A 24589-nucleotide genomic window follows, 5' to 3' on the forward strand; every position below is an offset into this window, starting at 1 on the left:
GAAGAAGATGGATGGAGGTGGCGCTACCGAGGGGGTGAGCTCGTCGTTGGGGTGGGTGGTGAGGGTGGGGGGAGGTAGAGGCGTGTCAGGGGCATGTGGTGGAGCAGGGAGGAGGTGCTCGGCAGCCGGGGTGGCCGCCGGAGCAAACGGGGGAGGAGGAGGCGGGAGCGGGAGCGGGAGCGCCATCAAGTTTAATAATGATAGTGCAACTTATTTGTGGCACTACCGCTTGGGTCATATCGGTGTAAAGCGCATGAAGAAACTCCATGCTGATGGACTTTTGGAATCACTTGATTATGAATCACTTGGTGCTTGCGAATCGTGCCTTATGGGCAAGATGACTAAAACTCCGTTCTCCGGAACAATGGAATGAGCTACTGACTTGTTGGAAATAATACATACCGATGTATGCAGTCCAATGAGTATTGATGCTCGTGGTGGGTATCGTTATTTTCTTACCTTCACAGATGATTTGAGCAGATATGGTTATATCTACTTAATGAAGCATAAGTCTGAAACATTTGAAAAGTTCAAAGAATTTCGGAGTGAAGTGGAAAATCATCATAACAAGAAAATAAAGCTTCTTCGATCTGATCGTGGAGGAGAATATTTGAGTTGCGAGTTTGGTCTTCATTTGAAACAACATGGGATAGTTTCACAATTAACGCCACCTGGAACACCACAGCGAAATGGTGTGTCTGAACATCGTAACCGTACGTTATTGGATATGGTGCGATCTATGATGTCTCTCACAGATTTACCGCTATCATTTTGGGGTTATGCTTTAGAGACAGCTGCATTCACTTTCAATAGGGCACCATCAAAATCCATTGAGACGACGCCTTATGAACTATGGTTTGGCAAGAAACCAAAGTTGTCGTTTCTTAAATTTTGGGGCTGCGATGCTTATGTGAAAAAGCTTCAACCTGATAAGCTAGAACCCAAATCGGAGGAGTGCGTCTTCAAAGGATACCCAAAGGAAACTGTTGGGTACACCTTCTATCACAGATCAGAAGGCAAAATATTTGTTGCTAAAAATGGATCCTTTCTAGAGAAGGAGTTTCTTTTGAAAGAAGTGAGTGGGAGGAAAGTAGAACTTGATGAGGTAATTGTACCTTCTCCCTTATTGGAAAGTAGTTCATCACAGTAATCAGTTCCCGTGATTCCTACCCAATTAGTGAGGAAGCTAATGATGATGATCATGAAGCTTTAGATCAAGTTACTACCGAACCTCGTAAGTCTTCTAGAGTAAGATCCGCACCATAGTGGTACGGTAATCCTGTTCTGGAAGTCATGTTACTAGACCATGATGAACCTATGAACTATGAGGAAGCGATGATGAGCCCAGATGCCGCGAAATGGCTAGAGGACATGAAATCTGAGATGGGATCCATGTATGAGAACAAAGTGTGGACTCTGGTGGACTTTCCCGATGATCGGCAAGCCATAGAAAATAAATGGATTTTTAAGAAGAAGACCGACGCAGACGGTAATGTTACTGTTTACAAAGCTCGACTTGTTGCGAAAGGTTTTCGACAAGTTCAAGGAGTTGACTATGATGAGACTTTCTCACCCGTAGCGATGCTTAAGTCTGTCCGAATCATGTTAGCAATTGCTGCATTTATGATTATGAAATTTGGCTAATGGATGTCAAAACTGCATTATTGAATGGATTTCTGGAAGAAGAGTTGTATATGATGCAACCGGAAGGTTTTGTCGATCCAAAGGGTGCTAACAAAGTGTGCAAGCTCCAGCGGTCCATTTATGGAGTGGGCAAGCCTCTCGGAGTTGGAATAAACGCTTTGATAGTGTGATCAAAGCATATGGTTTTATACATACTTTTGGAGAAGCCTGTATTTACAAGTGAGTGGGAGCTTTGTAGCATTTCTAATCTTATATGTAGATGACATATTGTTGATTGGAAATGATGTAGGATTTCTGGATAGCATAAAGGGATACCTGAATAAGTGTTTTTCTATGAAAGACCTCGGAGAAGTTGCTTACATATTAGGCATCAAGATCTATAGAGATAGATCAAGACGCTTAATTGGACTTTCACAAAGCACATACCTTGATAAAGTTTTGAAGAAGTTCAAAATGGATCAGTCAAAGAAAGGGTTCTTGCCTGTGTTACAAGGTGTGAAGTTGAGTCAGACTCAATGCCCGACCACTGCAGAAGATAGAGATAAAATGAAAGTCATTCCCTATGCTTCAGCCATAGGTTCTATCATGTATGCAATGGTGTGTACCAGACCTGATGTATGTCTTGCTATAAGCATAGTGGACAGGTACCAAAGTAATCCCGGAGTGGAGCACTGGACAGCGGTCAAGAACATCCTTAAATACCTGAAAAGGACTAAGGATATGTATCTCATTTATGGAGGTGAAAAAGAGCTCGTCGTAAATGGTTACGTTTATGCAAGCTTTGACACTGATCCGGATGACTCTAAGTCGCAAACCGGATACGTATTTTTATTGAATGGAGGAGCTATCAGTTTGAGCAGTTCCAAGCAGAGCGTCGTGGCGGGATCTACGTGTGAAGTAGAGTACATTGCTACTTCGGAAGCAGCAAATGAAAGAGTTTGTATGAAGGAGTTCATATTCGATCTAGGTGTCATACCTAGTGCATCGGGTCCAATGAAAATCTTTTGTGACAATACTGGTGCAATTGCCTTGGCAAATAAATCCAGAAGAGAACCAAGCACATCAAGAGACGCTTCAATTCCATCTGTCATCAAGTGTCGGAAGGGGACATAGAGATTCGCAAGATACACACGGATCTAAATGTTGCAGACCTGTTGACTAAGCCTCTTCCACGATCAAAACATGATCAGCACCAAAGGTCCATGGGTGTTAGAATCATTACTATGTAATCTAGATTATTGAGTCTAGTGCAAGTGGGAGACTGAAGGAAATATGCCCTAGAGGCAATAATAAAGTTATTATTTATTTCCTTAATTCATGATAAATGTTTATTATTCATGCTAGAATTGTATTAACCGGAAACTTAGTACATGTGTGAATACATAGACAAAACATATAGTCCCTAGTATGCCTCTACTTGACTAGCTCATTAATCAAAGATGGTTATGTTTCCTAACCACAGACATGTGTTGTCATTTGATGAATGGGATCACATCATTAGGAGCATGATGTGATGGACACGACCCATCAGTTAGCTTAGCATTATGATCGTGTCAGTTTCATTGCTACTGCTTTTTTCATGACTTATACAAGTTCCTCAGACTATGAGATTATCCAACTCCTGAATACCGAAGGAACACTTCGTGTGCTACCAAACGTCACTATGTAAATGGGTGATTATAAAGGTGCTCTACAGGTGTCTCCGAAGGTGTTTGTTGGGTTGGCATAGATCAAGATTAGGATTTGTCACTCCGTGTTTCGGAGAGGTATCTCTGGGCCCTCTCGGTAATACTCATCACTATAAGCCTTGCAAGCATTGTGACTAATGAGTTAGTTGCAGGATGAAGTATTACGGAACGAGTAAAGAGACTTGTCGGTAACGAGATTGAACTAGGTATTGAGATACAGACGATCGAATCTCGGGCAAGTAACATATCGATGACAAAGGAATAACATATGTTGTTATGCGGTTTGACCGATAAAGATCTTTGTAGAATATGTAGGAACCAATGTGAGCATCCAGGTTCCACTATTGGTTATTGACCGGAGACGTGTCTCGGTCATGTCTACATAGTTGTCGAACACATAGGGTCCGCACGCTTAACGTTCGATGACGATTGGTATTATGAGTTTATGTGATTTGATGTATCGAAGATTGTTCAGAGTCCCTGATGTGATCACGGACATGATGAGGAGTCTAGAAATGGTCGAGACATAAAGATTGATATATTGGACGACTATATTCGGACACTGGAAGTGTTCCAGAGAAGTTTCGGATAAAACCGGAGTGCCGGAGGGTTACCGGAAACCCCCGGGGGAACTAGTGGGCCTTGATGGGCCTTAGTGGAGAGAGAGGAGGGCCGCGGGAGGGCTGGCTGCGCACCACCCCCTTGAGTCCAAATAGGACAAAGGAAGGGGCGGTGCCCCCCTTTCCTTCTCCCTCTCTCCCTCTCTCCCTCTCCTTCCTTCCCCCTCTCTTCCCTTGTTGGAAACCTACTAGGAATAGGATTCCTAGTAGGAATCCTACTTGGGGCACGCCCAATGAGGGTTGGACGGCCTGCCCCCTTGCTCCTTTATATATGGGGGCAGGGGGGCACCCTAGAACACACAAGTTGACAATTGTTTTAGTCATGTGCGGTGCCCCCCTCCACAGTTACACAACTCGGTCATATTGTCGTAGTGCTTAGGCGAAGCCCTGCACCGGTAACTTCATCATCACCGTCACCACGCCGTCGTGCTGACGAAACTCTCCCTCGATCTCAGCTGGATCTAGAGTTTGATGGACGTCATCGAGCTGAACGTGTGCAGATCGCGGAGGTGTCGTACCTACGGTGCTAGGATCGGTCGGATCATGAAGACGTATGACTACATCAACCGCGTTGTCATAACGCTTCCGCTTTCGGTCTACGAGGGTACGTAGACAACACTCTCCCCTCTCGTTGCTATGCATCACCTAGAGATAGATCTTGTGTGATCGTAGGAATTTTTTTGAAATTACTGTGTTCCCCAACAGAAGATACCTTGAACAATCCCCTGAAAGGATTATTTTCCATAGTAACAAGTGATAGTAAATTTCAACACACTATATAAATGTTTCCTTTACCAAATTCCACCTACCAAAGGCGCTTCACTCCCCAGCAACGGCACCAGAAAAGAGTCTTGATGACCCCCAGGTATAGGGGATCTATCGTAGTCCTTTCGATAAGTAAGAGTGTCGAACCCAACGAGGAGCAGAAGGAAATGACAAGCGGTTTTCAGTAAGGTATTCTCTGCAAGCACTGAAATTATCGGTAATAGATAGTTTTGTGATAAGATAGTTCGTAACGGGTAACAAGTACAAAAGTAACAAGGTGCAGAAAGGAGGCCCAATCCTTTTTGTAGCAAAGGACAAGCCTGGACAAACTCTTATATAAAGCAAAGCGCTCCCGAGGACACATGGGAATTGTCGTCAAGCTAGTTTTCATCATGCTCATATGATTCGCGTTCGTTACTTTGATAATTTGATATGTGGGTGGACCGGTGCTTGGGTACTGCCCTTCCTTGGACAAGCATACCACTTATGATTAACCCCTCTCGCAAGCATCCGCAAGTACGAAAGAAGAATTAAGGTAAACCTAACCATAGCATGAAACATATGGATCCAAATCAGCCCCTTACGAAGCAACGCATAAACTAGGGTTTAAGCTTCTGTCACTCTAGCAACCCATCATCTACTTATTACTTCCCAATGCCTTCCCCTAGGCCCAAACAATGCTGAAGTGTCATGTAGTCGACGTTCACATAACACCACTAAAGGAGAGACAACATACATCTCATAAAAATATCGAACGAATAGCAAATTCACATGTCTACTTACAACAAGACTTCTCCCATTTCCTCAGGAACAAACATAACTACTCACAAATCATATTCATGTTCATAATCAGAGGGGTATTAATATGCATAAAGGATATGAACATATGATCTTCCACCGAATAAACCAACTAGCATAAACTACAAGGAGTAATCAACACTACTAGCAACCCACAGGTACCAATCTGAGGTTTTGAGACAAAGATCGGATACAAGAGATGAACTAGGGTTTGAGAGGAGATGGTGTTGGTGAAGATGTTGATGGAGATTGACCCCCACTCGATGAGAGGATCGATGGTGATGACGATGGCGACGATTTCCCCCTCCCTGAGGGATGTTTTCCCGGCAGAACAGCTCCGCCGGAGCCCTAGATTGGTTCCACCAAGGTTCCGCCTCGAGACGGTGTCGCTTCATCCCGAAAGCTTCCTTATGATTTTCCCAGGGAAAAAGACACCATATAGCAGAAGATGGGCACCGGGGACCTGCCTGTAGCCCACGAGGTAGGGGGGGCGCCCAGGGGGTAGGGCGCGCCCTTCACCCTCGTGGACGATGGGTGGCCCCCCTCTGGTGCTTTCTTCGCCCAATATTTTTCATATATTCCAAAACTAACATTCTTGGAGTTTCAGGACTTTTGGAGTTGTGCAGAATAGATCTCTAATATTTTCTCCTTTTCCAGCCCAGAATTCCAGCTGCCAGCATTCTCCCTCTTCATGTAAACCTTGTAAAATAAGAGAGAAAAGGCATAAGTATTGTGACATAATGTGTAGTAACAGACCGTAATGCAATAAATATCGATATAAAAGCATGATGCAAAATGGACATATCACCCGCCACCATGCCGCTAGGCCCTGCATCAGCCAGCGTCTCTGCTCACACGAAGTCTCGCGCCCTCCAAGATCCAAGCGGAGAGGAAAGAGACAACACCCCCCATTGCCTACGCCGAACGAGCGAGCCCTGCGGCGCCGCTTGGCGGCGGCGGGGGAGTGTGGCCAGGAGTGGGAGGGTGGGTGGGTGGCGGCGGGTAGGGTTCCTCCTATGATGCGCGTCGCGGGACACGTCACGGGAGCAGGGATGTGCAGTATTGTATCGCTTTGCTAGGTGCTATGGCGGCGCAGAGTGAGAAGAAGGCCACCGTGATGTCATCGTGGCAACTAATGAACTGGTCTTGGTAGAGGAAATCCAATTCAACTCTTAGGAGCATATGCTCCTGTGCATCAAAAATGTTTTGGGTATTTTTTTAAAAAAGTTAGATGAATTCTTTGCCACAACCGAATGCTACTTGCAAATTTTTAGGACAAAATCTTAAGCATTTTGACATGTGCACAAAAAAGACAAGTCATACCTCCAAATGTTACATTTATTTTTGTTTTTCTTATCGATGACGCACTCCTATCCCGTTTCACATGAAATATATTTAGCACACTTGTTACACTACCAAGAACGTCTAAAAAATCAGAAAATTTTAAAATTTATTTACTATTTATCTAAAATTCACGTTCATCAAGGAGCACATGCACCAGAGAGCAAAATGACCATCCCAATAGCGGAAATCCCTGATAGCCAATTTAAACAAAAATGAACATCCATATCCATTTTGTGCTGTAGCACACTGGGGCGTGCATCATGCATCTTCAAAAACCGTTTGGACAATCGTTCTTTGAGATCCGGTTGGATAACAAAAGGTATTCCTGCTCTTTCCTCAAGGAGTGACCCTAAGTTTATCGAACCCATGAAAGGGAAGCTACTACGAGGCTCGATCAAGTATTTGTAAGAGAATTAAATTTCAGTTTTTACAACTGGGCCTTAACAACCTTAAGGTGTAAATACTTATAATTAAAATAGGAATGGGTATGAGGACTTGTTTCTTACTCATATATTTGTGATTGGGATAATCATGATCTTAATTTATGCTTTGGAAGACACCCCTTAAGATTGCTTGTAACAAATGAAGTGGGGATGTGTCCAAATTACGTCTTGAGCAATTCACGACCTGCATCACGAGTCAGTTGTCCAACCGCATGCTCTTAGCGTCGCGTGGGGTTACCTCAGTAATTAAGATAAATCGGACAAAATTATTGGGCGTTTAATGACTACCCCTCATGTATCCCCAAGGATTGAATTTCCTGTCAGGACCCCGATCAATGCCACATCGATCTAGCATGTAACACCTCATATTACTTTGCGGCCTCCCGCACGGTATTCCCACGGGTGTCGCCTTACCTTTGCCCGGGACCGTTTGTGCCTTTTGGCACACGTATATGATAGTGTCACTAGCATCCATATGGTAAGGAGCCCGGGCTGACATGGCTAGTCGTAAACCCAAAGTGGCACAAACTTACAGGAACAGGCATCCATGACCCAGCATTGAACGTGTCGGTCATCAGCAAGTGAATCCGGGCTGTAGCACTGGGCTAGCAGGACTCCGGTAAACCGGGCTGTAGCGGGCTAACAGGACTCCGGTATTCATCATGTGACATTTCCCCGAAGGGACAGACACAGGAACGAAGAAGGACACATGCCGGCCAGCCTAAGTGTTCCGGAGCAGTAGCAAGCTACCATGGCTCAGTGGAAGCACTAGGAGACATTTCCCGGTAAGAGAGGCTACTAAGGATAAACAACTAGATAGTCAGATCCCACACATACCAAGCATTTCAATCATACACACAATATGCTCGATATGTGCAAATACAACAAGGCATCACAACATGACTCTACTATACAAGTACTTTATTTAGAGGCTCAGAGAGCCATACATATCATACACACAAGTATGGGTCACACGACCCAGCATTCAAGTCATACACACATACAAGCCAACAGCGGAAGAGACATGTCTGAGTACAGACATCTAGTGAAATAAAAGAGGCTTGGGTAAGCCTGGCTATACTACATGGTCCTTCACAAGCTCAGGATCAGCACCTGGGCTCCAGCCTACTCATCGATATCGACATCTACGAAGAACCCATCAGTAGGGGTTGCAGCGTCTTCTGTAAAAAGTAAATTAAAGCAACATGAGTACAAAGGTACCCAGCAAGACTTACATCAGATCCTACATACATGCACATTATCAAGAAGGGTTGGTGGGGTTATTGCAGCAAGCCAGCTTTGACTCTTGGCTAAGCTATCCTACGAGACTCCAACTTGAAATGGTTTTGCGCACTCGAGTCCACTACTCACCACTTCAATACACCACCGAGGATCCACCTCCGTCATCCTACGGAAGAGCCATCCTCGACACTCACGCTTATCTTGAGGCTTTTAGTAGTATCCATTTACTTGTGTATGAACTGTATAGGCAACCAAGTAGTCCTTTACCGCGGACGCGGCTCTTCAAATAGATAATGTTAACCCTGCAGGGGTATACTTCTTCATACATGTTTCCACCACTTAGCGTCTGCACACGACATGTGCTCGGCAGACTTCAAGCGAAAGCCGACGTGGGTGTAGACCACGACCTACCTAAACACCTAAGTCTCTAGTCCAGGTTTATCGCCTATTCAGGTTCCATCCGCAGGGAGTCCGGCCGAGGTTTCCACATACGGCCCCGAACGATGTGTACAGGGTTTCGAGACACCTAACGGGTGCCCGGTGTACCCGGCCACGTACCTACCGCATCACAGCCCACCCCGCGGGTCAGCGTTGTCCACGGCCTCCAGTAAGCTACAAACACTAGAAACTACTTGCAACTCCTGGATAGAGGACTAGGGTGGATAAGAAGTCGAGCGGGGTCATATTTCAGGGCCCAATGCATGGTAGTAGCTGAATCTTAAATCACACATACAGATCTCAGTGCTTAAGGTCGGCTTCAATGAAACAACCCACCATGTACTCCTACATGGCCTCTCATCGATACCTTTACCAAATCGTGTTCAACACATTACTCTCATTACCGGCATGATCATTTCACTCTAGCCCATCACCCAGATGAACCAGACCTGACACGACTCTAAGCATAGCAGGCATAGCAAGGTAGGAACAACACATTCATATGGCTCAATCAACTCCTACACATGCTAGTGGGTTTCATCTAGTTACTGTGGCAATGACAGGTCATGCAGAGGAAATGGGTTCAACTACCGTAGCACACAGCAGTTTGAAACACGTTGTCTTAATGCAGTAAAAGAGAGCAGAAGCGAGAACATGGGATTGTATCGATATGATCAAATGGTTGGTTGCTTGCCTGATGGGTCGATGCACTGATATTGTTCTTCGTTAGGGTAATCGTGGTACTCCTCGGAGGCAGAACCTGCCGCAAAGAGCACCGATACACAAACATCACCAAACAATATGCAACAATATGATGCATGCATGAAACATGGCAAAATGAGTGTATTGGGCTAATGCAACTAAGACCAGATGGGTTTGAACCATTTTGAATCAAAGATTCAAGTTTCAAACTCATAAATGGCCCTTTTAAGTGCTTTATCTTGTTCTGCACTAAACATCCGGTTAGCTTGCTTAAACATGCATGAAACCAGTACAGATGGATAGATTGGATTTTTCTGATCATTTTTCATATATAACACTTTGTATTTGGAGCTACAGATTAATTCCTATGATTTTTTGAAGTTTGTGGTATTTTCTGGAATTTCCTGTGTAATAATAATTCCAGTAAATAAATTACTACGTCAGCATTACGTCAGGATGACGTCAGTGGTCAACGGAACAGTCCAAGTCAAACCTGACTAGTGGGTCCCGCGTGTCAGTGTAATTAGTTTAACTAAATATTAGTTAATACTAATCCTAATTAGTTAACAGGGCTGGGCCCCACCTGTCATTGACCTAGGGGGTCAAACTGGGCCCACCCGGTCAAGTCAACGGGGTCAACTCGTCGGCGTTTAGCCACCGGCGAGGCCGAACGCGGCGGCGAGAGTGCATTAGTGCGTTCCGGTGACCAAATGAGCGGCGGAGGGCATCTACGGGTAGCTGGGAGCAAGCCGCAGCTCTTGGTGGTGGTGGTTGAGCTCGGGGTGACCGGAAACGGCACCAGCGACGACATTGGCGGTCGCCGGAGTTCGGGTGAGGATGAACCCGAGGCTACGGGACACGGCGAGGCTCGTGGTGAGGTGCGTTGGGCTCCTGGGGACGCAATGAGTGTGTTGGACACGATGGTGTGGCCGATGGGTGGCCGGAGACACGTCGGCGACGAGCTCGGCGACGGCGCGTGCGGTGAAGCTTCGTGTGCTCACTGTGGTGCACGAGAGCGAGAAAGGGAAGGGGGAGGAGGTAGCTGGGCTCACGGAGGTCTCAAGGGAGCAGACGGCGCGGTCGGGGACGAGCTGGTGCGGCGGCGACGTCGAAACGGATCTCCGTCGATGGCGGAGTCGGGCGATGTCGGTGCAGAGGCCTTGAGGCAAGCGAGCGCTCGGGGCTCGTCTAGCTCGAAGAAGAGGAGGGCGGCGGAGCTCTTGGACACAGTGGCGCGGCGCAAGGACGATGAAGAGCGCGACTATGGTGACGGTGCGGCTGCGGTGGCGTCGGCCATGGAACGGGAGAGTAAGGGAGAGAGGCAGGGGGCGAATGGATGTGTCCACGGGGTTCGGGCGCGACGTGGAGGTCGTCCAGGCCAGCAGGGCGGCGAGAGGAGGAAGCAGGGCGACGGGCAGCTGCGTGGCGCGCGCTGGTCCCGCCGTCGAGCACCTGCCTGCCTGCCTGGCGAAGGCAAGCAGCTCGCTGGAGCGGTTGCTGGGCTGGGCCGGCTAGGTGGGCTGGCTGGTGGGCTGGCAGGTGGGCTGCCAGGTTAGTTCCCTCTCTCTCTTTTTATTTATATTTTCTATTTATTATGTAACTTTGTGGACTTTCTAAAAATACCTAGACAATTTCAAAAATCACCAAACTGCTTATGGCCACTAACTGGAATATATCCAGCTTGGAACATTTTAGTTTGGGATTATTTGAGCATTTGAAATATTTTATATAATTTAGATGCCCAAACTCAAATACTTATGATTTAATTCAAAGACCTTAGGATGACCTAGAAAATTGTGCACCACTTTTGGTAGAGGTTCTGAACCAAGACAAAAATGATGGACATTTTAGAAGGGCATTTCAGGTTCATTGAAAATATTTTTAGTAAACCCTAGTTGGTTTTAGAGGGGGCTGGGGGTTCTGTCATCCCCATTTCAAGTTTCTGTTGAAAAAAATAGACATGATGCAACACTCTAATGCATGAACTAGCTAGGGTGTGACAACTCACCCCCATTCAAAAGAATCTCGTCCCGAGATTTAGGTTCCTCCAGAAAGAAGGCGGGGTACTCGAGTCGAAGACGATCCTCCCTTTCCCAAGTTGCTTCTTTCTCAGAATGGTGCGACCATTGAACCTTGAGAAACTTGATATTATGACATCGAGTGGTACGCTCGGCTTGATCGAGGATATGAACGGGGTACTCTCGATACGTGAGATTATCTTGAAGATCAAGCGTTTCGTGGTCCACTCCACGGATAGGATCCGAGAAGCAACGCCCGAGTTGAGAAACGTGGAAGACATCGTGGACTCTGGAGAGATGCGGAGGTAGTTCCAATTGGTAAGCAACTTCTCCTTGTTTAGCGAGAATGCGAAAAGGTCCAATGTAGCGAGGAGCCAATTTGCCTTTGATACCGAAACGATGGGTTCCCTTCAGAGGAGTAACCCGAAGGTAAGCCTTCTCGTCAACCTCAAAAGTCATAGCCTTATGTTTTCGGTCATATCGACTCTTTTGACGAGATTGGGCTGTTTTCAACTTTTCACAAACGATGCCAACTTGCTCTTCTGCTTCCTGGATCATATCCGGGCCAAAGAATTGTCTTTCCTCGGTTTCTGACCAGTTAAGAGGCGTTCGACACCTTCGTCCATAGAGAACTTCAAAAGGGGCTTTACCCAGGCTAGATTGATAGTTGTTGTTATAAGCAAATTCAGCAAATGGAAGGCATTTCTCCCAATCCATTCCGAATGAGATAACAGAAGCTCGAAGCATGTCTTCTAGAATCTGGTTGACGCGTTCTACTTGACCACTTGATTGAGGGTGAAAGGCAGTGCTAAAGGAAAGGCGGGTTCCCATAGCATTTTGGAAACTTTCCCAAAATTGAGAGGTGAAGAGACTTCCTCGATCCGAGTTAATTTCCAGTGGAACACCATGGAGGGACACTATTCGGGAGATGTACAAGTCTGCTAGCTGACTAGCGGTTATACTCTCGCGAACAGGTAGGAAATGGGCCACTTTGGAAAGACGATCGACAACGACGAAGATAGCGTTATTCCCTCTCTTGGTCCTGGGAAAACCGGTGATGAAATCCATACCAATCTTATCCCATTTCCATTCAGGAATAGCTAAGGGTTGAAGGGTGCCAGCAGGCCGTTGATGCTCTGCTTTTACACGACGACAGACGTCGCAATTAGCAACAAACTGAGCAATGTCTCTCTTCATCCTAGTCCACCAGAACCTCTGGCGTAGGTCCTGATACATCTTAGTGCTACCGGGATGAATGGTGAGAGGAGATTCATGAGCTTCCTTAAGGATCAACTGCCGTAAATGTTGGTTTTTGGGAACCACTAGACGGTTCTCAAAGTACACGACACTATGATCATTTGTAGAGAAACATTTAGCATCTCCGCTAGCAATGTTCTCCTTGATCCTAGATATTCCTTTATCTCGTTTTTGGGCAGCGATGATTTGATTCGTAAGAGTAGGTTTCGCCACCAAGGTGGAAAGAAATCCTTGAGGAACAATGTGAAGGTTAAGCTTCCGAAATTCCTCATGGAGAAGCGGTTGACTTTGTTGTAACATCAGATTGTTACAATAAGATTTACGACTTAGTGCATCAGCCATGACATTGGCTTTTCCTGGGGTGTAAGTTATCTCTAAGTTGAAATCCGTGATCAACTCGACCCAACGTCTTTGCCTGAGATTCAAATCCGGTTGGGTGAATATGTACTTCAGACTTTGATGATCGGTGAAGATTTCACAATGATTATCGAGGAGGTAATGTCGCCAGGTTTTGAGTGCATGGACTACAGCTGCAAGCTCTAGATCATGAGTAGGATAATTTTCCTCATGTGGGTGCAATTGCCGTGAAGCATAAGCAATTACGTGTCGATCTTGCATGAGAATGCAACCTAGTCCTTGTCGCGAGGCGTCGCAATAGATAACAAAGTCCTTAGGGAAGTCTGGTGGTACCAATACGGGAGCATATGTCAGGCGTCTTTTCAGTTCCTGAAAGATGTGCTCACATTGTGGGGTCCACTTGAACTTTTTATCTTTCTTGAGGAGTTCAGTTAGAGGTTTAGCAACCTTGGAGAAGTTCTCGACAAAGCGGCGACAATAGCTCGCTAAGCCAAGGAAACTCCGAACTTGCTTGACCGATTCAGGTGGAGTCCAATTAAGGACGGCTTGAACTCGCTCGGGATTGACAGCAATACCCCTTACCAGAAATTACATGTCCTATATAGGTCACTTCTGGCAACCAAAATTCGCATTTAGAAAATTTGGCATAAAGGCGATGCTCTCGAAGTTTCATCAACACTAGCCTTAGATGCTCAGCATGTTCTTCCTCGTTCTTGGAGTAGATGAGTATATCATCGAGGTAAACCACGACGAACTTATCCAAATACTCCATGAAGATTGAGTTCATTAAGCGAGAGAAGGTGGCTGGAGCGTTGGTTAAACCGAAGGACATGACGGTGTACTCGTATTGGCCATAATGAGTAACAAAGGCCGTTTTAGGAATGTCCCCGTTCCTGATTTTGATTTGATGGTAGCCCAACCTCAAATCCATTTTGGAGAAGACTGAGGATCCAGCGAGCTGATCATACAGATCGTTGATCCTGGGGAGCAGATACTTGTTCTTGATTGTGACCAGGTTGACTGGTCGATAATCTACAACCATCCGGTCCGTATCATCCTTCTTCTTGACGAAGAGGACGGGGCAAGCCCATGGAGATGAACTAGGACGGATGAAACCCTTTTTCAAGGACTCATAGAGTTGTTTCTTAAGCTCGGCTAGTTCTAGTGGTGCCATCTTAGCAACATAATGGAGTAGTAGAACTGAACTAGGCTTGTATCCATCAAACCTATAAGGTACTACTGATTAGTAACACGTGAACCTGATAGAGAGAAGAGGTCCTAATTCCTTAACCCCCGGTGGAAGAATAGACTGGCTCAGATCAGAATGCCATGAGGTAAAGGAGTAAAAAGAGCCTTACGTTCCATCACACAATCAATTCCCCTACATATAACTAAAGCATTTCTAGACTCAACATCGACCAGTTTGGCTTGGAGAACCTACAGGCAGTCCGGCTCTGATGCCAACGCTATCAGGACGTGACTCAATGCCACATCGATCTAGCATGTAACACCTCATATCACTTTGTAGCCTCACGCACGGTATTCCCACGGGTGTCGCCTTACCTTTGCCCAGGACCATTTGCGCCTTTTGGCACACGTATATGATAGTGTCGCTAGCATCCATATGGTAAGGAGCCCGGGCTGACATGGCTAGTCGTAAACCCAAAGTGGAATAGACTTACAGGGACAGGCATCCATGACCCAGCATCGGACGTGTCGGTCATCAGCAAGTGAATTCGGGCTGTAGCACTAGGCTAGCAGGACTCCGGTAAACCGGGCTGTAGCGGGCTAACAGGACTCCGGTATTCATCGCGTGACATTTCCCCGAAGGGACAGACACAGGAACAAAGAAGGACACATGCCGGCCAGCCTAAGTGTTCCGGAGCAGTAGCAAGCTACCATGGCTCAGTGGAAGCACTAGGAGACATTTCCCGGTAAGAGAGGCTACTAAGGATAAACAACTAGATAGTCAGATCCCACACATACCAAGCATTTCAATCATACACACAATATGCTCGATATGTGCAAATACAACAAGGCATCACAACATGACTCTACAATACAAGTACTTTATTTAGAGGCTCAGAGATCCATACATATCATACACACAAGTACGGGTCACACGACCCAGCATTCAAGTCATACACACATACAAGCCAACAGCGGAAGAGACATGTCTGAGTACAGACATCTAGTGAAATAAAAGAGGCTTGGGTAAGCCTGGCTATACTACATAGTCTTTCACAAGCTCAGGATCACCACCTGGGCTTCAGCCTACTCATCGATATCGACATCTACGAAGAACCCATCAGAAGGGGTTGCAGCGTCTTCTGTAAAAAGTAAATTAAAGCAACATGAGTACAAAGGTACCCAGCAAGACTTACGTCAGATCCTACATACATGCACATTATCAAGAAGGGTTGGTGGGGTTATTGCAGCAAGCCAGCTTTGACTCTTGGCTAAGCTATCCTACGAGACTCCAACTTGAAATGGTTTTGCGCACTCGAGTCCACTACTCACCACTTCAATACACCACCGAGGATCCACCTCCGTCATCCTACGGAAGAGCCATCCTCGGCACTCACGCTTATCTTGAGGCTTTTAGTAGTATCCATTTACTTGTCTATGAACTGTATAGGCAACCAAGTAGTCCTTTACCGCGGACGCGACTATTCAAATAGATAATGTTAACCCTGCAGGGGTGTACTTCTTCATACATGTTTCCACCACTTAGTGTTTGCACACGACATGTGCTCGGCAGACTTCAAGCGAAAGCCGACGTGGGTGTAGACCACGACCTACCTAAACACCTAAGTCTCTAGTCCAGGTTTATCGCCTATTCAGGTTCCATCCGCAGGGAGTCCGGCCGAGGTTTCCACATACGGCCCCAAACGATGTGTACAGGGTTCCAAGACACCTAACGGGTGCCCGGTGTACCCGGCCACGTACCTACCGCATCACAGCCCACCCCGCGGGTCAGCGCTGTCCATGGCCTCCAGTAAGCTACAAACACGAAAAACTACTTGCAACTCCTGGACAGAGGACTAGGGTGGATAAGAAGTCGAGCAGGGTCATATTTCAGGGCCCAATGCATGGTAGTAGTTGAATCTTAAATCACACATACAGATCTCAGTGCTTAAGGTCGGCTTCAATGAAACAACCCACCATGTACTCCTACATGGTCTCTCATCGATACCTTTACCAAATCGTGTTCAACACATTACTCTCATTACCGGCATGATCATTTCACTCTAGCCCATCACCCAGATGAACCAGACCTGACACGACTCTAAGCATAGCAGGCATAGCAAGGTAGGAACAACACATTCATATGGCTCAATCAACTCCTACACATGCTAGTGGGTTTCATCTAGTTACTGTGGCAATGACAGGTCATGCAGAGGAAATGGGTTCAACTACCGTAGCACACAGCAGTTTGAAACGCGTTGTCTTAATGCAGTAAAAGAGAGCAGAAGCGAGAACATGGGATTGTATCGATATGATCAAATGGTTGGTTGCTTGCCTGATGGGTCGATGCACTGATATTGTTCTTCGTTAGGGTAATCGTGGTACTCCTCGGAGGCAGAACCTACCGCAAAGAGCACCGATACACAAACATCACCAAACAATATGCAACAATATGATGCATGCATGAAACATGGCAAAATGAGTGTATTGGGCTAATGCAACTAAGACCAGATGGGTTTGAACCATTTTGAATCAAAGATTCAAGTTTCAAACTCATAAATGGCCCTTTTAAGTGCTTTATCTTGTTCTGCACTAAACATCCGGTTAGCTTGCTTAAACATGCATGAAACCAGTACAGATGGATAGATTGGATTTTTCTGATCATTTTTCATATATAACACTTTGTATTTGGAGCTACAGATTAATTCCTATGATTTTTTGAAGTTTGTGGTATTTTCTGGATTTTCCTGTGTAATAATAATTCCAGTAAATAAATTACTACGTCAGCATTACGTCAGGATGACGTCAGTGGTCAACGGAACAGTCCAGGTCAAACCTGACTAGTGGGTCCCGCGTGTCAGTGTAATTAGTTTAACTAAATATTAGTTAATACTAATCCTAATTAGTTAACAGGGCTGGGCCCCACCTGTCATTGACCTAGGGGGTCAAACTGGGCCCACCCGGTCAAGTCAACGGGGTCAACTCATCGGCGTTTAGCCACCGGCGAGGCCGAACGCGGCGGCGAGAGTGCATTAGTGCGTTCCGGTGACCAAATGAGCGGCGGAGGGCATCTACGGGTAGCTGGGAGCAAGCCGCAGCTCTTGGTGGTGGTGGTTGAGCTCGGGGTGGCCAGAAACGGCACCGGCGACGACATTGGCGGTCGCCGGAGTTCGGGTGAGGATGAACCCGAGGCTACGGGACACGGCGAGGCTCGTGGTGAGGCGCGTTGGGCTCCTGGGGACGCAATGAGTGTGTTGGACACGATGGTGTGGCCGGTGGGTGGCCGGAGACACGTCGGCGACGAGCTCGGCAACGGCGCGTGCGGTGAAGCTTCGTGTGCTCACTGTGGTGCACGAGAGCGAGAAAGGGAAGGGGGAGGAGGTAGCTGGGCTCACGGAGGTCTCAAGGGAGCAGACGGCGCGGTCGGGGACGAGCTGGTGCGGCGGCGACGTCGAAACGGATCTCCTGGTGAGGCTCGTGGTGAGGTGCGTTGGGCTCCTGGGGATGCAATGAGTGTGTTGGACACGGTGGTGTGGCTAGTGGGTGGCCGGAGACACATCGGCGACGAGCTCGGCGGCGGCGTGTGCGGTGAAGCTTCGTGTGCTCGCTGTGGTGCACGAGATTGAGAAAGGGAAGGGGAAGGAGGTAGCTGGGCTCACGAAGGTCTCGAGAGAGCAGACGACACGGTCGGGGACGAGCTGGTGCGGCGGCGATGGCGAAAGGGATCTCCGCGGAGTCGGGCGAGGTCGGTGCAGAGGCCTCGAGGCAAGCGAGCGCTCGGGGCTCGGCTAGCTCGAAGAAGAGGAGGGCGGCGGAGCTCCTGGACACGGTGGTGCAGCGCAGGGACGACAAAGAGCGCGACTACGGCGACGGTGCGGCTGTGGTGGCATCGGCCATGGAATGGGAGAGCGAGGAAGAGAGGCAGGGGCGAATGGATGTGTCCACAGGGTTCGGGGCGCGACGTGGAGGTCGTCCAGGCCAGCAGGGCGGCGAGAGGAGGAAGCAGGGCGACGGGCAGCTGCGTGGCGCGCGCTGGTGCCGCCGTCGAGCACCTGCCTGCCTGCCTGGCGAAGGCAAGTAGCTCGCTGGAGCGGTTGCTGGGCTGGGCCGGCTAGGTGGGCTGGCTGGTGGGCTGGCAGGTGGGCTGCCAGGTTAGTTCCCTCTCTCTCTTTTTATTTCTATTTTCTATTTATTCTGTAACTTTGTGGACTTTCTAAAAATACCTAGACAATTCCAAAAATCACCAAACTGCTTATGGCCACTAACTGGAATATATCCAGCTTGGAACATTTTAGTTTGGGATTATTTGAGCATTTGAAATATTTTATATAATTTAAATGCCCAAACTCAAATACTTATGATTTAATTCAAAGACCTTAGGATGACCTAGAAAATTGTGCACCACTTTTGGCAGAGGTTCTGAACCAAGACAAAAATGATGGACATTTTAGAAGGGCATTTCAAGTTCATTGAAAATATTTTTAGTAAACCCTAGTTGGTTTCAGAGGGGGCTGGGGGTTCTGTCATCCCCATTTCAAGTTTATGTTGAAAAAAATAGACATGATGCAACACTCTAATGCATGAACTAGCTAGGGTGTGACATTTCCATTACCATACTAAAATTTTCTGTCACTAGTGTTTAGAATAGCGTTATGCATCCTCCCAGCTCCAAACCTCCTCCTTGATCAAACTCGATGATCCTGGGTACCTATAGGGTTGAAGAACGAGAAGGATACATGATACAACTATGATGTAATTAATACACATACATGATCTTAATTCAAAGTCATTCCATCGATCCCTTATACAAATATGTCAGGTTGCATGGCTATGCCTCAACCCATTTCCTTACCGAATTACTCATACATGACAATCAGATCACAAGAAAAAAATCATTGGAGAAGACATAAAGTTGAATGCTTTGTTGATAATATGTCTTACAATGGTTGCCGGATGTGATACATGGTTACAAGTATGACTAACTTGAAGTTGGTTTGCTGCGGTGATGGTTATGGTGGTGGCTATGGAGGTAAGATGGGAAATGGCGGCGGTTAGGGTTGAAGAACAACTTCTGTTGCGGTGATGCAGGTTCTGGCGTCTGCCCTTTGCGAATCATGTATGGGTCCCTTTATTAAAGTTGTTGGGGTGGATGTCACGGTGCTGGTGACGGCTGGTACGAGAGTGTGCGCTCATTTCACATGGTGTCTTGTGTTATGTGTTATTTTGGTGCTGGTGCGCCTCCCATTTAATTTGTTCTATCTTCTTTTTGCTTTTTTCCATGTATATGATTGATTTTTACCATACATAGCATTTTTCCTATGAAAACAAAACAAAGAGAGAATTGTACAATTTCTTGCATTCATTAATGACTAGTGGCAATATCGGAGTGAATATCTTAGATCTTATGAAATAAACCAGTTTAAACAATGATGTGATGAGCGTAAAAATATACTCGTCGTCAGTGCCCCTTCGAGCGCCGCGGTGAACACTAGGTCCGGTTCACTGGATCAGTCAATAAAGTAGCACGACGTCGTTCCCCTTCTTCAAGGTGTTGTTTCGTACGCTCTGCGTCCCCGATGTTGGATCTCGAGATATGGGCCGTCACCTTGGTTTGGGCTATCTCTCAAGGTGTGGACATCCGGGGTGTTGTGTACGTCCTCGCCGATGCTTCCCCCATGGCTTTCGCCTTTGGCTCATGCAGCTCACTTGGTGATATCTAGGCACTCTAGGTGGGAGTATGTTGATCCGGTCGAGTCCGAAGTCGTGGCCGCTCGGAGGTGCTGCCTCGTGTTGGTCATGGGCACGTTTTGGGTGCCCTGAGCCCTGCCTCGTTGCATTCTATGGCCGAAGGCCGGGCTAGGCAGGTTTTGTTGTGTTGTGTCCTCTGTTTGGGCTGAGCATCCCCTATCTCTCTGCTCTGGTCATCATACTCGTGCCTTTTTGCGTTCGTGTAGTGTGTTCTATCCTTCCTTGTACTTTTTCTATTCTCTTCTATAAATGAAAAGATACATAAGCTTTGTGTATTTGCGTAAAGAGGAACATCGAACAAAGAAAACCAATTAAAATATATATCTATACCTTCTAATAAAGGGAGGTGATATTCTTAGTCCGCCATGGAATTTTGTAGAGAAACCCCTAGCTTTTAGGATAATCAACCAATAGTCCAGACAATTTTAAGTGAAAAACAATTTGTAGAGTTCTTCATCTGTGCATGGGCCTCAGTCGTAGCCTGCCATGTGCCCAAACAAAGCTGGCCCAACAACACCGTCAGGGAAAATGAGGCAAAAATAATTGCTGGAGCGGAGAATCAAGCTTTTATATAAATTTTTTAATTGCAACCAACACACTAACAGCAACATGGGTTAGCCACGAGACTATGCAACTGTTTCTATACCTATAATAAGGAGAGACCAAATAGAGTCAATTACATCACTGGTGTCACAACTTGGCATGAAAAGTTAGTTTAGGGCTTAAACTTGCGGCATACATTGAACTGGTGACACAACTTGGCTTTGACGTGCATATACGGTGCAAATCACGTTTCTATACGAACACACTGTTGACTAGGCGTGCCAACGTGGCACGGGCCCGCTGTCAGGGACAGGGTGACGAGGAGGACGTGTGGCTGCTTATCTTGCAAAAAAAAACCTCAGAATTTTTTCATTTTTCTCACAGATGGAGCTGTGCGGGGTCCATCTGTCAGCAACCCACAACATTTTGCAAAAATTGTCGCCAATGAGATTCGATCGCGTGACCTGCAGGAGCAAATGCCACACTAGTACACCCATCAACGTTCCTTATGATAAAATTGATACGTAACATATATAAACTTTCTATCTTAAGAGGAACGGAGTCACAGCAGCACATTTTGCAATGTTATTTAAAAACACTTTATAATACATGATTATTGTAACAATGTGCTACAAATAAAATAAATTTCAAAATAACAATGAACACTTTTATATACTACATAAATATTTTGAATTACATAGATAAGTTTTAAATAATACTTGAATATTTTTATAACATAATATTATTCTATATTATCATTATTTATCATACAAGAATATAATATACATATATTTCATAAATTCCTACAAAAAGTAACACGGCTGGGTGGTGCGGTGGCCACTCACACCTGATGCCCAGATATTGCTGCTTCGAATCCCAGCCAACTATTTTGACACTATACATGTAAAAAAATTATAGTATACGGATATATGTTTTTTAAAGCATGAAAACTTCTATATATTGCATGAATAGTTTGGTAAATTGTGAATATTTAAAATTTATATAAGTATGAAAATATATAGAAAACTAAAAACTTTCTTAAAGCATGAGCACTTTTATGTACTTACATGATTTTTTTAAACTGTGAACATTTTTAACTTATAAAAGCATTTACTAAAATATAGTATAAAAATAAACAGTTTTTAAAGCATGAATACTTTTGTATATTACATTAATATTTATTTAAGACTGTGACAAAAATTGAAATTATATAAGCATTTATTGAGTATATGTTTTTATTCAATATGCAAATTATTACATGAACAGTTCTTTATTTATAATTTAATTATTTGGATAATGTTAAATTAATAAATGCTTATTTTACAATTTATTTTAATTTATTAATATGTACATTATTTATAATGCACGATTATAATTTACAAATATCCTATAAATTCGTAAAAGAACAGCGTAAAATGGGTTGTAGGGACTGTAGCCCGCATAATATTCAAAGAATATATAGGGGCAGCGTCCAGTTGTTACATGAACAGGTGGAAACTGAAGGAATAACATGGCACATTTGCATGTTTAGAGTTGATGATTTGGCAAGCTTGCTGAGGTGGATAGGCTGCATGTTAAGATAAATAGTAGTAGTGAGAATGAATGTCTTGGGTATATAGGATTTGTCCTCGCTCAGCGGTTAGCGGCGCGCAGCTGTGAGCTACAGGACAGCGGTTTGAATCCTTGCAGGTGCCATTTTTTAATTATTTTTGAGACGCTGACAAGTGGACCCTTGCGGCTGTGGCAAGAGCTTTTTCGTGAGGAAAAATTTCCAAGGTTTTTTTGTGCAAAATAGCAGGCCACACGTCCTCTTTGCCTCACTAACAGCGGGCCCATGCCACATTGGCGTGCCTAATCAGCACCCTCTTCATATAGAAATGTGATTTGCACCGTATATGCACACCAAAGTCAAATTGTAGCACCAGGTCAATATATGCCACAAGTTTTAGTACTAAATTGATTTTTCGCGTCAAGTTGTGGCACCAGTGGTGTAATTGACTCAATATATTTATACATAAACGCCACATCACCCCATACGATGTTGCCCTTCACATGCATGTGATACTGCTTTTTTCCTTAAAAGTATGCTGTTTCATTCAGCCCAAGGCCCAACAGCCCTATAATCTGTCTTTTTATGTTTGTTCACACGTTGAATAGTCTCACCTTAGTTTACTAGATTAAATTTCACTAATTATATACGTCTTGGAGTTACCTTGGGTATCAAGAAGCAATTGTGAAAATTGATAAGCAGAGGTTGAGATGCTGATCTGATTTATCCCTTGAGAAATGAGAAATAAAAGAGAAGCCACATGACGAGCCAACACAGTTGGAAAATTTAAGTGCAGCATGAGGCGTTGTGCTTGCACACACAACTCTCACTAATTTTTTTCTTCAAAAAGAAAAAACTCTCACAAAATTTAAGCACATATAATTTCTTTTCTCCCACGCAACGCACAAGCATATGTGCTAATATAATATAAACCAACATTCATTTTGAATATTAAAAAAATTTATATGAATTTTGATTTTGCTAACCACATGTTTCCATGCGAGTCTTTCATTTTAATATTGATACAACATAGTCCGTTCAGATTTATTAGTTAGTACGCAGCATACAAAAAGTTGCTGCGGATATTATACATTTCGTTAAGATTTACTGGTACACAGCATTTCGCCGTTGCTCCACAAGTGGGTAGTGGCTAACCCACTCACCAAGCCACCATTTCTCTGTATCAGCGGAGCAGAACAGAGCAAAGGTTGCCATGCCATGCCACTGCAAGAGTGGTTTGCCGCGCCGCGCGCGCTTTATTTCTTTCCGGTATCGCCGCGCTTTTACCGGCTGCTGATGCGCAGCGGCCGAACCATTGTCGGGGGTGGGCACGGGTACGGGTAGCTGAGCTGCTCCGGCGGCGGAGCAGACGCGTACGGCGCAGCGGCTGCCGCCAGGTACCCCGTCGCTCCCACCTGCTGGTACTGGCCGGCGGGTGGGTGGATGACTCCTCCGAGCTTATAGGAGAGGTTGAGCACGCCGTGAACCTTGCTAGAGCCGACCTTGCGCACCTTGTAGGCGCCTTGCGTGGCGCCAGTTGGCTCGTCGCCGGCGCCGGCTAGGATCTCGGTAAGCGGGAGGATCACCTCGCCCACGTCACGGTCGCCGAGGGGGCGCTCTGTGCGGAGGAGCACGCGCAGAGCGCCGCTGCCGGAGCCGGAGGCTGGGACCGTGACGCGGACAGTGGCGTTCCAGGTGGGGTTGCGGCCGCCGGTGCGGTCGGCGAGGACCCGCTCCCGGGAGATGGGGTCGCCGGCGATGTAGACGATCGCGTAGACCTCCATCTTGGAGACGAGGTTGACGTCCCTGAGATCCCTCGCGGAGACAAGGGTGACATCCACCGTCCTGCTCGCCATGATCACCGACCGACCGTGCACTCGATCACTCGATCGCGTCGCGGTTCTGCTCGTGCGTTGTTGCCTACCTGCTGCGTTCCACGGTCCGTGTATATGTAGAGGAGGGCAGCGTACGCCGACGTGCCAGCCATATGGGACGAGGTGCGCCATCACTGACGACCATTAACAACTGGCTCGAGCGCAGCCACTGCTTTTGCATCGACAGGGAAGCAGATTCCGGGCGTGATTTGTCATTTGTTAATCCTTCTTCCATACTTTGAACAAATCATGTTGCCGGCGATTCTTCTCTTAATATATGCTGTGCTACATGATCGATGTGCCGGTCGACGTGGAAAAACCACACACCGGAAATGATTCCATGCCCTTCCAGCAACTCCGACCGGCGACCC

General features: G+C 46.1%; 1 protein-coding gene across 1 annotated transcript; it reads right to left on the reverse strand.

Annotated features, from left to right (window-relative positions):
- Nucleotides 1–23264: 23264 nt before the first annotated feature.
- Nucleotides 23265–24272, reverse strand: LOC123092408 (protein SRC2-like). The gene has a single exon (XM_044514181.1). It carries the CDS (start codon nucleotides 24198–24200, stop codon nucleotides 23628–23630), a length of 573 nt encoding a protein of 190 aa, XP_044370116.1. The 5' UTR covers nucleotides 24201–24272; the 3' UTR covers nucleotides 23265–23627.
- Between the last annotated feature and the right edge of the window lie 317 nt (nucleotides 24273–24589).

Source organism: Triticum aestivum, chromosome 1B, assembly GCF_018294505.1.
Source record: "Triticum aestivum cultivar Chinese Spring chromosome 1B, IWGSC CS RefSeq v2.1, whole genome shotgun sequence".
Classification (NCBI taxonomy): Eukaryota; Viridiplantae; Streptophyta; class Magnoliopsida; order Poales; family Poaceae; genus Triticum; species Triticum aestivum.

What these genes read in the sequence shown, in the direction of transcription:
- LOC123092408 (XM_044514181.1), bottom strand. Translation starts at nt 24,200, where the DNA reads ATGGCGAGCAGGACGGTGGATGTCACCCTTGTCTCCGCGAGGGATCTC.